This window comes from Tribolium madens, unplaced genomic scaffold (genome assembly GCF_015345945.1).
Source record: "Tribolium madens isolate multiple individuals breed KSU strain unplaced genomic scaffold, Tmad_KSU_1.1 Scaffold_96;HRSCAF=242;Tcas5.2_LG5, whole genome shotgun sequence".
Lineage (NCBI taxonomy): Eukaryota > Metazoa > Arthropoda > Insecta > Coleoptera > Tenebrionidae > Tribolium > Tribolium madens.
In genome coordinates this window covers 3588938-3600525 of record NW_025401068.1, presented here as the reverse complement: position 1 = coordinate 3600525, position 11588 = coordinate 3588938, and the positions used below count along the sequence as shown (strand labels likewise).

Here is an 11588-nt window from a genome sequence, read left to right as displayed (position 1 = left end):
GATTTGTGACGTCAAGAACTCATTTCACCCTCTTACTCTTTATTACCCCCTTACCGGCTAATGTTTCACACTCTTTATGAATATCGAGTTGTGGCTTAGTACTAAATAAAGTTCTTATGTCAATGAGGTGAGATTTCATGGCGCTTTCAGCCCATAAACAAGATTAAGTTTACAAAAACCGACCATAAAAGATGTGTTAGAAAAATCGGTGCTTTGTATGTGTACCTTAAAGGCAACTACGTGCAAAAACTGTCTACTGTGCGATTTGCATAACTCGATCACTTTTGTATGTTTTTCGTTTCACGACTGGCTTTTTGGTAAAGCAAGATGAATAAATAAAACCTTGGCTTCTTCCAAACTCATCAAAAGCATAGTTTTAGTCTGGTAGAAAAAGACCGCAATTTTATGAAGCCAGTATTTATTCAGCTCTTTGTAGATTTTAATTTTGCAATCTCAATGATGAGATTTCAAATAGGTTTGATGTGTGCGTCAGACAAACAATTTTAATGCAAACAAATGATTGGTTTTATTTATTTTTATATAAAATTCTTCAAAGGGTGTAATGTAAATCAACAGGTTTGTCGAGTAATTAGTTTTGAAGGGTTTGCTGAAGGGGTTGTGCCAGAAAATTAATCACGAATTAAATTTAGGTTTTTCAGAATCTAGGTGAACTTATTGGGAATCTCTTGAACGACTATTACTGCATTCTTTCCAACGTTTTCTCAATACCATGCCGTGGAGAGAAAATTAAAAGTGCATCAAAGAGTTATAATAAACATAACTTAAATCAATCATGTTTATGTTGAAGCTGCAGCACGGAATACAAAGTGGGGTAAACGCAAGAAATGAATACAAATTAAACAATATCTTGGCAATAAATCAATAAATAATAAAATGTCTTGTTGGTATAAGATATTGAAGATGCTTTTGAGATGAATTTCAAAACTACGTAAATTAATAAATAAGAAAATACTTTAAGAGTACATTTTTATTTCATTTAAATACAAATACAGAATTTTTAAGCAAATTAAACAATTTAAAAGTTTAAGAGACCGTCTTAGTAACATTAAGTAGAAAATTTTAGATTTTAATGTAAAGTTTAGAGATTTTTATACTACCTAGTATACATATCTCCTAATCAACTTCTTTTAATTAAGCAAAAATATTTGCTTTTATTATATTGCTATTATTTTATATTATATTACAGGTTGGAATCTTAGCACTTTGAACTAAATTTTTTTTTCTAATTTAAATAAATTTAAAATACTTTAACTTTAAAAAATCATTACTCAATAACTATTAGGCCGATTTCCTTCAAATAAAGACCATTCTAAAGGGATGGAGTTGCCCTTTAGAATGATATGAAATTTGTAATTGGCAAACTTTTCTTTGAACAGTGTTCGAAGAAGTTCGAAGTAAATCCAAATAATCTAAGAAAAACCCTACGAGTAGATTTTTTTTTCATCATTACCCTGGTGTAGAGCATCTCTTTATTAGTTGTAATGCAAATTTTTAAAAGAATAAATATATAATTTAAATGAATTTAAAACACTTTAACTTTAAAAAATCATTACTCAATAACTATTAGGCCGATTTCTTTCAAATAAAGACCATTCTAAAGGGATGGTCTTGTCCTTTAGGATGCTATGAAATTTCAAATTGAATATTGGCAAACTTTTCTTCGAACACTGTTCGAAGAAGTTCGAAGTAATTCGAAATATTCATTACCATCGTGTAGAGCATCTCTTTATTAGTTGTAATCCAAATTTTCGAAAGAATATACCGAGTAGTTTACAATATATGATTTTTTGAAGTTAAGGTTTGCTAATCAAGCATTGCACCAAATAGGAGAAATGCATGTTAATCTTACTTAAAATTGCATTTTTATAAAAGTATTTGTTTTAAGACTCTTCTTTTGTTTAAAAATGGTCAATTGCACCTTCTTTGTTCTAATTAGAATAAACAAAAACTGTTTGTTTACTTAAAACAAATAAAGAGTATCTGCGTACTAATTAAAGCAAATAAAGAGTTTTTTTGTTGTAAAAATGATCACTGATCATTGAGCAAAGAAGATCTAGAAGTTTAAGGCACGAGCCTTAAATATAAGGGCAAATCTTTTTCAAATCAAATCACTTTCCATTCAGATTTCGACTTGTTCACTTTGCTCTAGCTTTCTGAACTATTTTTGAAAATGTTCTAAGCAAATCCTTTCTCATCACTTTCGAGTGATGTTAAATGTAATAAGTCATCTGATTTATTTTGTTGGTACATGCTACGATTAGCTTCAGTTAGCCTGTAGGTAGTAGTTGTTGTGATAACAGTTGCACACGAAGCAACTGACTTATTACATTCAACATCAGTAGAAAGTGATGAGAAAGCATTTGCTGAGAACATTTTCAAAAAAATGTTCAGAAAGCTAGAACAAAGGAACAATTTAGAATCTGAATGGAAAGTGATTTAATTTGAAAAAGATTTGCTCTTATATTTCAAGATACTGCTTTAAACTTCTAGATCCTTTTGCTCAGTGATCAGTGATCATTTTTAGAACAAAAAAAAACTCTATTTGCTTTAATTAGTACGCAGGTACTCTTTGTTTGTTTTAAGTAAAGAAACAGTTTTTGTTTATTCTAATTAGAACAATGAAGGTGCAATTGACCATTTTTAAGCAAAAGAAGAGTCTTAAAAGAAATACTTTAATAAAAATGCAATTTTAAGTAAGATGAACATGCATTTCTCCTATATGGAGCAATACCTGAATAGCAGACCTTAACTTCAAAAAATCATATCTTACGAACCACTCGGTATATTATTTTGAAAATGTGGATTCTTACTAATAAAAAGATGCTCTACACGACGGTGACAAAGAAAAAAATTTACTCGTAGGGTTTTTCTTAGATAACTTCGATTTGCTTCGAAGAAAAATTTGCCAATATTAAATTTTAAATTGCAAATCATTCTAAAGGGCAAGTCCATCCCTTTAGAATGATCTTTATTTGAAGAAAATCGGCCTAATAGTTATTGAGTAATGATTTTTTAAAGTTAAAGTATTTAAAATTCATTTAAATTAGAAAAAATTATTTAGTTCAAAGTGTGTGGACTTTTTGAAATTTTGTTTAGTGCATTTGATTTGTCTTACTGAGATGAACAAAATGATATATATAAAATTTGTCAAGTTGTCACGACATGACTTTTTTTTTGTCGGCCTGTGTAATAACAAAAATTGCACCACTCAGAAGCTACAAAACAAAAGTATAAAGGATATTAAAAAAAGTGAGTAAATTCCAACTTTTAAGCGTGGGTTTTGAAGCTTTAAACCCAGAATTTACAATTTGCGTTGGTTTATATATTTTAGAAAATATAGTAAAATAAAAAGCCTGTATTTTATGAAGAATTTTAAATTTAAAAGTAGAAACTTTATGTTAAATTTTAGAAATTTGGATCAAATGATATTGTTTTAGCAATTATTATATTTTATAGTTACAAACCAAGAGGCGAACAGATTTTTTTCATTAATTTAAAATTTCCACCTCAAATTTTTAATTCTGCAAATACATTCGTCTACCTACATACTTTGTGTGCGATTAATTTTTTATGTTTCCTTAGTAGTTTAAAACTCTCTTTTCTCGAAATATTATGCGAGTTAAACAAACATTGACAAATGTAAATTTTTAAGAAAATTAATAATTTTCTCTTTTTCAGGTCCGTATCATGCGTGTGCCGGTTTACTTGGTATGCGCTGCCTTGGTTGTTGTTGTAAGAAGTGAAGACCGTACGAATTATTACGGAGGAAGATATTTAGAGCCCGTCGATGTAGCTGCTGATCAAGAAACCGTCAGTTATCTCTTACCAAAATTGACCGCAAAATACAGACCTGACAGTGAATGGAGCGGAGTTACTGATCCAAGATTTTACGTACTGACTGAAATGGAATCACAGAACATCGAAAATCAGGTAAATAACTAATAAATCAATAAAAATCGACTTTCTTACTTACTGAAAAAATTACTATTGGACGGAAAATTATTGTTTTTTGCCAATTATTATTCAAATAGTGAGAATAAGAGTGTTTCTAAAAATGTAAAATATAAGTGTGCCACGAGAAGACTTTGTAAAATCCTGTAAGTATTTGTTTGTAAATGTGAATGTTCATTTAGAAGATTGGCATTTGGAGTTGTAGAACTAGAGCGTTTTTGATAGCATGTTTGTTTCTCTTTTACACATTAATAAACACTCAACTCCAATTATTCACTACAAATTACTATCAAACACACAATTAACGAACTTTTAAGTTAATTGATCCAAACTATGCAGATTATTTTACAATACAAAATACATCAAACAAAAATTTAAACACATAACATGCACAGCATTATTATCAATTAGTGAACACAAACAATACAGTAGAAATCGAGTAGAAATATTTGTTTTTTATCCTTGTACCTACGTTTTTTCCAACTTCTATGATTTATTTTTTAATTTGTATTTGTAGGTGCCTTCCGAACGAAACATCCAAAGACGGAGTCCCACAATTTCCATAACCGCACCAATCGATGTTTTGCGAAAAACTTGGGCAAAAGAAAACATGAGAAAACAAATGCAAATAAATCGAGAATACCTCAAGAATTTACAATAAATTCAAGTGAAGACATCGGTGTGAGAAACAGTGTAGTTTTTATTGCAAAAGCCCTTCAATAAATGCTACAGTGTTTAAATATTTTAACACAATCTTGTGGAAAGTATTTTTGCCCATCAAGTACACTATGTGCTGATAATGCTAGTCACTTGTAAATTTAAGATATAGTAATTATTGTACTTTTTCCATTATAAAACAGTATAAAACTATTCAGTATTTTCGTTGTTATAATGTAAATTAAATACAACTCTAGTCAGTGTGGAATAAAAAAAAACGAGGATGTGTGTTTACAAGTTTGATTTAATTTACATTGTACTGTATCCAGTTTTGTTCTATTGTAGCGATGAATGTATTTATATATTATTTATTTTATTATGTTAATTTTGTTACAAAAACAATAAATGTATAAAAATAAAACACCTGATTTCACTCATCTCTTATTTACTAATAAAAATTGAAGCAACTTTAAAAGCAATTTTTATTTCATAATTCTTTCACTATTACAGGTATTACTAATAGAAAATGACTGTTCCCGGTAGTTTCCTCTTTTTCAGGTAAATTAAAACGAAAACTTTTTAAAAAAGTGATAAAGTGAAATATATTTGATTACATTAAAAATCTTCTAGAAAGCGTTTTTTTTTGAACATATTTCTTAATTCAAAAATAATAATGCATGTAATAATTCTGGCGGAACAAGAGTAACTATCTAAATTGGTAATACTGATTTTTTTAAAATGATATGACCTTAATTTTTTAATTTTGCGTTCTACAACCAACTACTCTCCACTCCATTTTTTATAATTTTAAAATTAATTATGATGCACTTAAAATTGATTAATGATCCATGAAATCTGAGAATTTCCAAACACAGTCTCAGCAAATTTGCAGTCTATCGACTTCTCGTGAAAGGGATTTCAGAGATCCACAAATCTTGTAAACAAAACCCTGATACAATCAGCTTATCCCTCTCTTGTCTAAATAAACCCGAGTTAGCATAATTTGTCCATCTACACCATAAAATTCGAATAAAATAACTCAATTAGTCGTAACAATTTCTTATTCAATTTTCAATTTGAGTAAACTTGTCTCCTCAAATAACGCTAAGTAATCCCCGAATATTTGCTAAATTAATTGTAACTTGGTTCAACTGCATCTTTCTAGTTTGAGTGGCTTTTTCTCGTACGAAACTTTGAATTTAATTAAAGCAGGGTTTGTGCTCGTAATTTATGTGTTTAAATTTTGCAGAATAAATTGAGTCCCGAATCCCGAAGCAAAAGAGCAGGTGCTTTGGGCGAATCCGGAGCTTCGCTCTCGATTGTGAATTCGTTGGACGTTCTTCGCAACAGACTATTACTGGAAATTGCAAGAAAGAAGGCCAAAGAGGGGGCTAACCGAAACCGACAAATCTTACTGTCATTAGGAAAAAGAGCATTTCTCCAATCTCGAGCTTCCGGAACTTACGACAATAATGTATAAATCAAGCGAAGAATTCATCGAATTAAATAAGTGTCGGTGAAATCTTCAATACCTATTGCTTTCTTTCTTTACTTCAGTCACAACTAAAACTTTTCGAAATAGTTTAAATTTAGTTCGAATTGGAGAAATCAAAAGTAGAGCAATGCCAATCTGATGATGTAAAGTAGTACTTAGTATAGGTCGCCTCCAAAATGACCAAAAACCAACCAAAATTGACTTAATTTTATTTCATAACGTGGAATGGTAATTCAAACAACATCCGTGAATACGAATTTTGTTCGTTGAGGCACCTGTACTGTTTTATTTATTTGCTTGTGAAATGTTATGTTGACGCTTATCGGCCTATACAGTATTAAAAAGCATAAATGTACCTAAATTAATCTACCTTCTTGAAACTTATATAACATGATTGAATGTTGATATTTTTTTATTACGTGAAATAAGTGTCCACAATGTTTGTAAGGAGAGGGTTTGATCTGAATGATGTATATTTGTGGACCTACAACGACTATTTGTTCACATCTGTACTTTCTTAGTAGCTAAATAATTACTAAATGTTACGTTTAAAAAGACACAAAATATATAGTATATTTTATAATGTGTTTAAGAATTACATTTTTAAAATGTAGATGTCTTCTGTTACTGATGTGTATCATATAATGTACAAAATAAATGGAATTAAAAAATAATAAAAAAATAGCGCATTAATTTGTTTTCATGTCACGCTAAACATACAGTACAAAAAAGTAATCCCCGATTTTTAGAAAAATTATTTTAGTTTAAACACAAATCGTTTATTTTAAAATCCATTAACATAATAACAAGTGTATTTCACATTATCCGTGAAGCACAAAATACAACTGGCAAAACTGTAAAAATTGAATAAACAATATCAAAAAATGCAGGTTAAGTACTTAAGTATAAAATTAGAACACAGAGAGCGACAATAACTATGTGATGTTGCCAATTGTACTTTTTACTTAATTAATTTAATTTGCCAAATAAATCGTCATATTAAGCAAATCCAAAATAGGCGAAATAAGTAAGTAACTATTTTTTGTACAAAAATGACATATATAAATAACTTCATAAATGAATTTTTTCTTCATTATATTACTCATCCCAGTGAAAATGGTCATTGTTGACTTTCATGTAATACAAATAACTCTTCCTCAGTGCAAAAAATAAAGACTAAAAGTAAATGCTTTGGTCCTAGCATAAAGTATAAATCAAATTCTAATTTTAATAAAAAAAGTGGCATTATTTCTCTGGTTTAGTTTTAAAACAAAGATACACATTCCAGAATAACGCAACAACCTGAGCATACAAAACCTGATACTGCAACGGTACAAAATAAAAATTAATCGTCTGAGCTGCTGGCCACAACTTATAATTAGCAAGTAAAATATCGGGATATGTTTCTCTTATCGCTCGCTTCACCTCCTGCACTGTTTTTCCCTGCAACGCCCCAACAGTAACCATGAACCCCAAAAGACAAACCGGAGCGAAACAAATCTGATCCAAAGCTACTTTCGTAAGAGCGACACGTTTCCCGCTTTTCCCCACATACTTATCCAAAACACCGTACCAAATCGTTAATGCAGGTCCCTGTAACGTGATTGTTGATTTTCGAGGTAAGTACACATTTCCCTTTTTTGATTACTTACGACGTAAAAGGCCCCCACGCTCACGAATTGAAGTGTTCTTTTGTAATTCAATTTTTTCACGGGCTGTTCCTCGATAAAAACTTGGGAAATCACGTCCCCGGCACCCATGAGTACTCCAGTTTGTACGGCTTGAGTCATTTTGGGGTGCCGAATCAGAAAAGTCTCGTAGACCTTAAATAGCCAACGCATTTTGTGATTTTGACTCGAATTTGATGCAATTTAAGCCATTGAGAACGAAAACTTCTGAAATTGTTAGGTTAACTGTCAAAATCACCTTCACGTGTTCGCGGCCCACTAGATCGTGCTAGACGCACGTGCTGGGGCTGTGGTATGATTCAAGGATATAATAAAAATAGAAAAATTTGGATTTTTCCATAATTGGAAGGAACTAATTATTAAATTATTGGTCTTATCGATTAAGGAAATAATTTTATTACTTGAAGTTTACTCGAGTTTGCTGATGTTGGTTTTTTGATAAAATCCTGGTTTTATTCCATTTTTGAGTTTCTCGTGCAATAATTAATTTAATTGAGAGTTCTTCAAAGACTAGTCTGTTTTTTAAAGTCGCGGTCAATTCATAGTGGCCACATCCCTGTGTAAATTTGTAAAAATTGAGTTGTGTAAATCCGACGTTAAACATCCAATTGTTTTTTTAGTGACATAGCTATCAAAAATGACAATTCTAAAAAAGTCGGGTTAGTATACTTCGCATATAAAGTCTATTGCGCCTGTCACTTTTGACAAAACCAACACAATAGGAATGGCGGGCCTAAGTGCTGCCAACTTTGAGATAAATTAAATGGCCACTATGAATTGACCGCAACTTTAAACGAAAATTCAAATAGTCTTAACGTTGGCACCACTAGCAAAGCAAATCATTTATAGAGTAATTTTTATAAAGGAAGTTGGCAGTTCCTGTTTTTGTTTTAATTTGAAATTAATGTTATTAAATGTTAGCAAAAAAATCGTCTTAGGGAAGGAAACACAAAAACGGGGACAAATTCGGTACCGCTAACAGTTTTTGGAAATTTGGAGACGAAAAGTTTGTAAGCAGAAGTCAGAAAAAGACCATTAAATTTAGATGCAATTTGTAATGCAGGTTTGTAAACATTCGTAATTTTTTGCAAGAAATTGATAAGAATACAAAATAAATGTCTGATTGCATCATTATTAAGGAACGAGTTGAAAAAAAAATGAAATTAAATCAGTTGAAGGAAAGGAATTTTGAAGATGCATCAACTTCCAGTTTACTTCAATAAATTACCCAAATTTGTTGCCAATTTTCATAATACATGCTTGTATATTTTGCAAAATTTTTTTTTTGTGTATACAGGTGCGCCAGAACTCGCGCTTCAGGTAAAAATTTCAAGTAAGATGAGATACTAGGGACATGGAAAAAATGTTTAAAAAATTTTGTCTGTCACAAAATTTTGACATTTATTTTTTGACATTTCACATTTTTTATGTCTATACGCGCTATTAGTGTGACGTCAGCAAGGTACGTGACTGTACCTTTGAAGCTAAACAAATAAAAGTTTATTTCTTGAATCCTGGACGTGTAGGGAGATTGTTTCTAAGGAAATAGTTGCTATGAAAAATGTGTGTCGTTTCGTAATGGTTTTAACAATTGTAGTCAACATTTCTGTAATTTAATCTGTTCTAACCTCACTTTCTGTGTACGTCAAAAATATGTTTACAGCATTGCCAGAATGTTGCAAACAACAGGAGTGGATAGGTCGTACCAAAACAAAATAAAATATATTAACATTCACATAATGTGTATTTGGCTGAGAATATAAATTATTATTTGTTTACAAGTAAATATAAATATCTAGTAAAAAAAATGTAGTATCAATTTGGTACTCTAGTATCACAACTGGCAACACTGTATGTTTAGCTTCAGTACAGTCGCGTCTGTGACGTCACCTCTAATAGCCCGTATTTAGTGATACTGATGATCTTGTATATGTTTTTTTACAATTATTTAATAAAAGTAAAAAAAAGCCAATAAAAGCCACAAATAACATTGAACAGAATTACAATTTAAGATACAGCTTCCTTGTTTCCTCTTCAATAGCCTGTAGTAAAAAAACTTGGAAAATTATTTTTCCAACAGAAATAAATAGAGTCAAAGTGAAAAATTTAAACTCACACAAAATTCATAAAGTCCAAATTTTGACAACATTTCAACATGAAACATAACCATAATTTATAAATAAAATTTGTAGAGACAAAAACAAAAGCAATCAAAATTTTTCGCTTTGGAGACAATAAGCTGCTACCAATTTTTTCACCAAAATTTTGACTTGGTGATTTTGGTTTAAAAAAACTGATTTTAAATTAAATTTGACACATTTGACATTAGGAGATTCATCATTTCAAAAATTCTAAATTAGCTTCTGCTGGATTTCAGGTAACTTCATCTCATAATGTCCTAAATCTTTCCCGATGACATTTAACAAACTCTTTTTAAACATCTAAAAATGATCGGCAGACTTTTCGCTTCAAGCACCATTTTTCGAAGAATTTTTACAAGTTGTCGGCCTTTACGTATATGCACTCTGTCTAAATTTACAAACACACCAAAGCTCTTCATTGTTACTTCTTATCCAATTTTCTCGAAAGAGCGCTCAAGAGATACCATGGAAAACTTTGATTTGCACTTAAAGGCAGCTTGCGAGAAGGGTGAGGTAGCAATTACTCAACTGATGAATTCGTTTCGCGAACATATTTTGGAAACAAGTGAAGCATATAAGGAGTGTTTGCAAAAACAGATAGAGATTATTGATGAAGCTACCAAAGTGGGTGCTATGTCGGCAAAATGGGATGAGTTGCCCGAATATAGAAGTATAGCAACCGATTTGAGTCAACAATTGAACACTTTTGCTGCTACAGTTCACACTATTGGAGAAATAGCCAAAAATGAAACTTTGCAATACATCACGCAACAACAGAAGCAGTTTCAGTTGATCGGCAAGAAGACCAAAGAACTGGAAAAGTTACTTACGACTCAAATGGAAGAAATAAAAAAATTAGAGTCAAAACTATTAATCAAGAGTCGGGAAAGTATACAGAAGTCGAAATAAACTATTCATAAAATGTACTTTTTAAATAATAAAAATCTCATTAATGTCGCATTTTTTGTTTGTTGCTTTCTATTTCCGCTTTTTGTTACAGAAAGTATGAGCACTCAAAAGGGTAACACCCAAAGGAGTCGGTCCCAAAAACACCAAAATAAGACAGCTTTCAAAAACACTCTCCACGACACAAGTCAGCGTACAAAACTCATAAACAATGTCCAAATTAGCGATGTTTGCGTTCGTTGCAAGGAAATAATCGAATGGAAAATAAAGTACAAGAAGTACAAGCCGCTCACACAGCCACGAAAATGTGTCAGGTGTGAGCAGAAAAACGTGAAGAAAGCGTATCATGTGATGTGTACAGACTGTGGGAAAAAATTCGGTGTTTGTACAAAATGTTGCGAAGCGAAGGAAGTTATTACGACAAAACCGGACGAAAAAGAACAACTTAAACTGGACAATGAAATGAAGAATTTGTTACAATCGCTTCCGGAGAGGAAGAGAAGGACGTTTTTGAGGTACATGAGTAAGAAAAATGAGGAAAACTCGGAGAAGAATGACGAGGAGAAGAAGGAAGATTTGAAGAGCAAACTCAACGCTCTTAAAACTGATGACGATGAGTTGAATGATTTGAGCGATTTTGATGACTTTGATTCATCGGATGAATAAGTTTTGTAATATACTGAAGAAATATATAATAAATTGTTTTTTTTTATTTGTTTTTTTTTTTTT

At 31.0% G+C, this 11588-nt stretch overlaps 3 protein-coding genes across 12 annotated transcripts in view; 2 read left to right on the top strand and 1 right to left on the bottom strand.

Annotated features, from left to right (window-relative positions):
- The window catches only part of LOC123012904, a 33151-nt gene extending 26351 nt beyond the window's left edge, over window positions 1-6800 (top strand). For 2 of the 3 annotated variants that reach the window (XM_044411128.1, XM_044411125.1), the window contains exons 2-3: window positions 3700-3951; window positions 5879-6800. In XM_044411128.1, coding sequence (XP_044267063.1) covers window positions 3709-3951; window positions 5879-6109 — 474 coding nt within the window. In that variant the 5' untranslated portion in view covers window positions 3700-3708 and the 3' untranslated portion in view covers window positions 6110-6800. Of the gene's footprint in view, window positions 1-3699; window positions 3952-4489; window positions 5083-5878 lie in introns of those variants that run through there. The other variant, XM_044411126.1, reaches the window with a different exon arrangement.
- Window positions 6691-8092, bottom strand: LOC123012905 (protein Mpv17). The gene is made up of 2 exons (XM_044411129.1): window positions 7777-8092; window positions 6691-7717 (listed from the first exon to the last, which is right to left on the bottom strand). The coding sequence occupies exons 1-2, from the start codon at window positions 7963-7965 to the stop codon at window positions 7370-7372; spliced, it is 537 nt and encodes a 178-aa protein (XP_044267064.1). The 5' UTR covers window positions 7966-8092; the 3' UTR covers window positions 6691-7369.
- On the top strand, window positions 7619-11571 carry LOC123012902 (uncharacterized protein C9orf85 homolog). 8 transcript variants are annotated; one of them, XM_044411121.1, is made up of 2 exons: window positions 7619-7743; window positions 10954-11571. In XM_044411121.1, exon 2 carries the CDS (start codon window positions 10959-10961, stop codon window positions 11523-11525), a length of 567 nt encoding a protein of 188 aa, XP_044267056.1. In that variant the 5' UTR covers window positions 7619-7743; window positions 10954-10958; the 3' UTR covers window positions 11526-11571. The 8 variants fall into 8 exon arrangements, with proteins under 8 accessions (XP_044267056.1, XP_044267054.1, XP_044267055.1 ...); XM_044411119.1 differs by having other exon boundaries at window positions 7662-7743; window positions 10190-11089; XM_044411120.1 differs by lacking the exon at window positions 7619-7743 and adding an exon at window positions 8141-8471.
- Window positions 11572-11588: the final 17 nt, after the last annotated feature.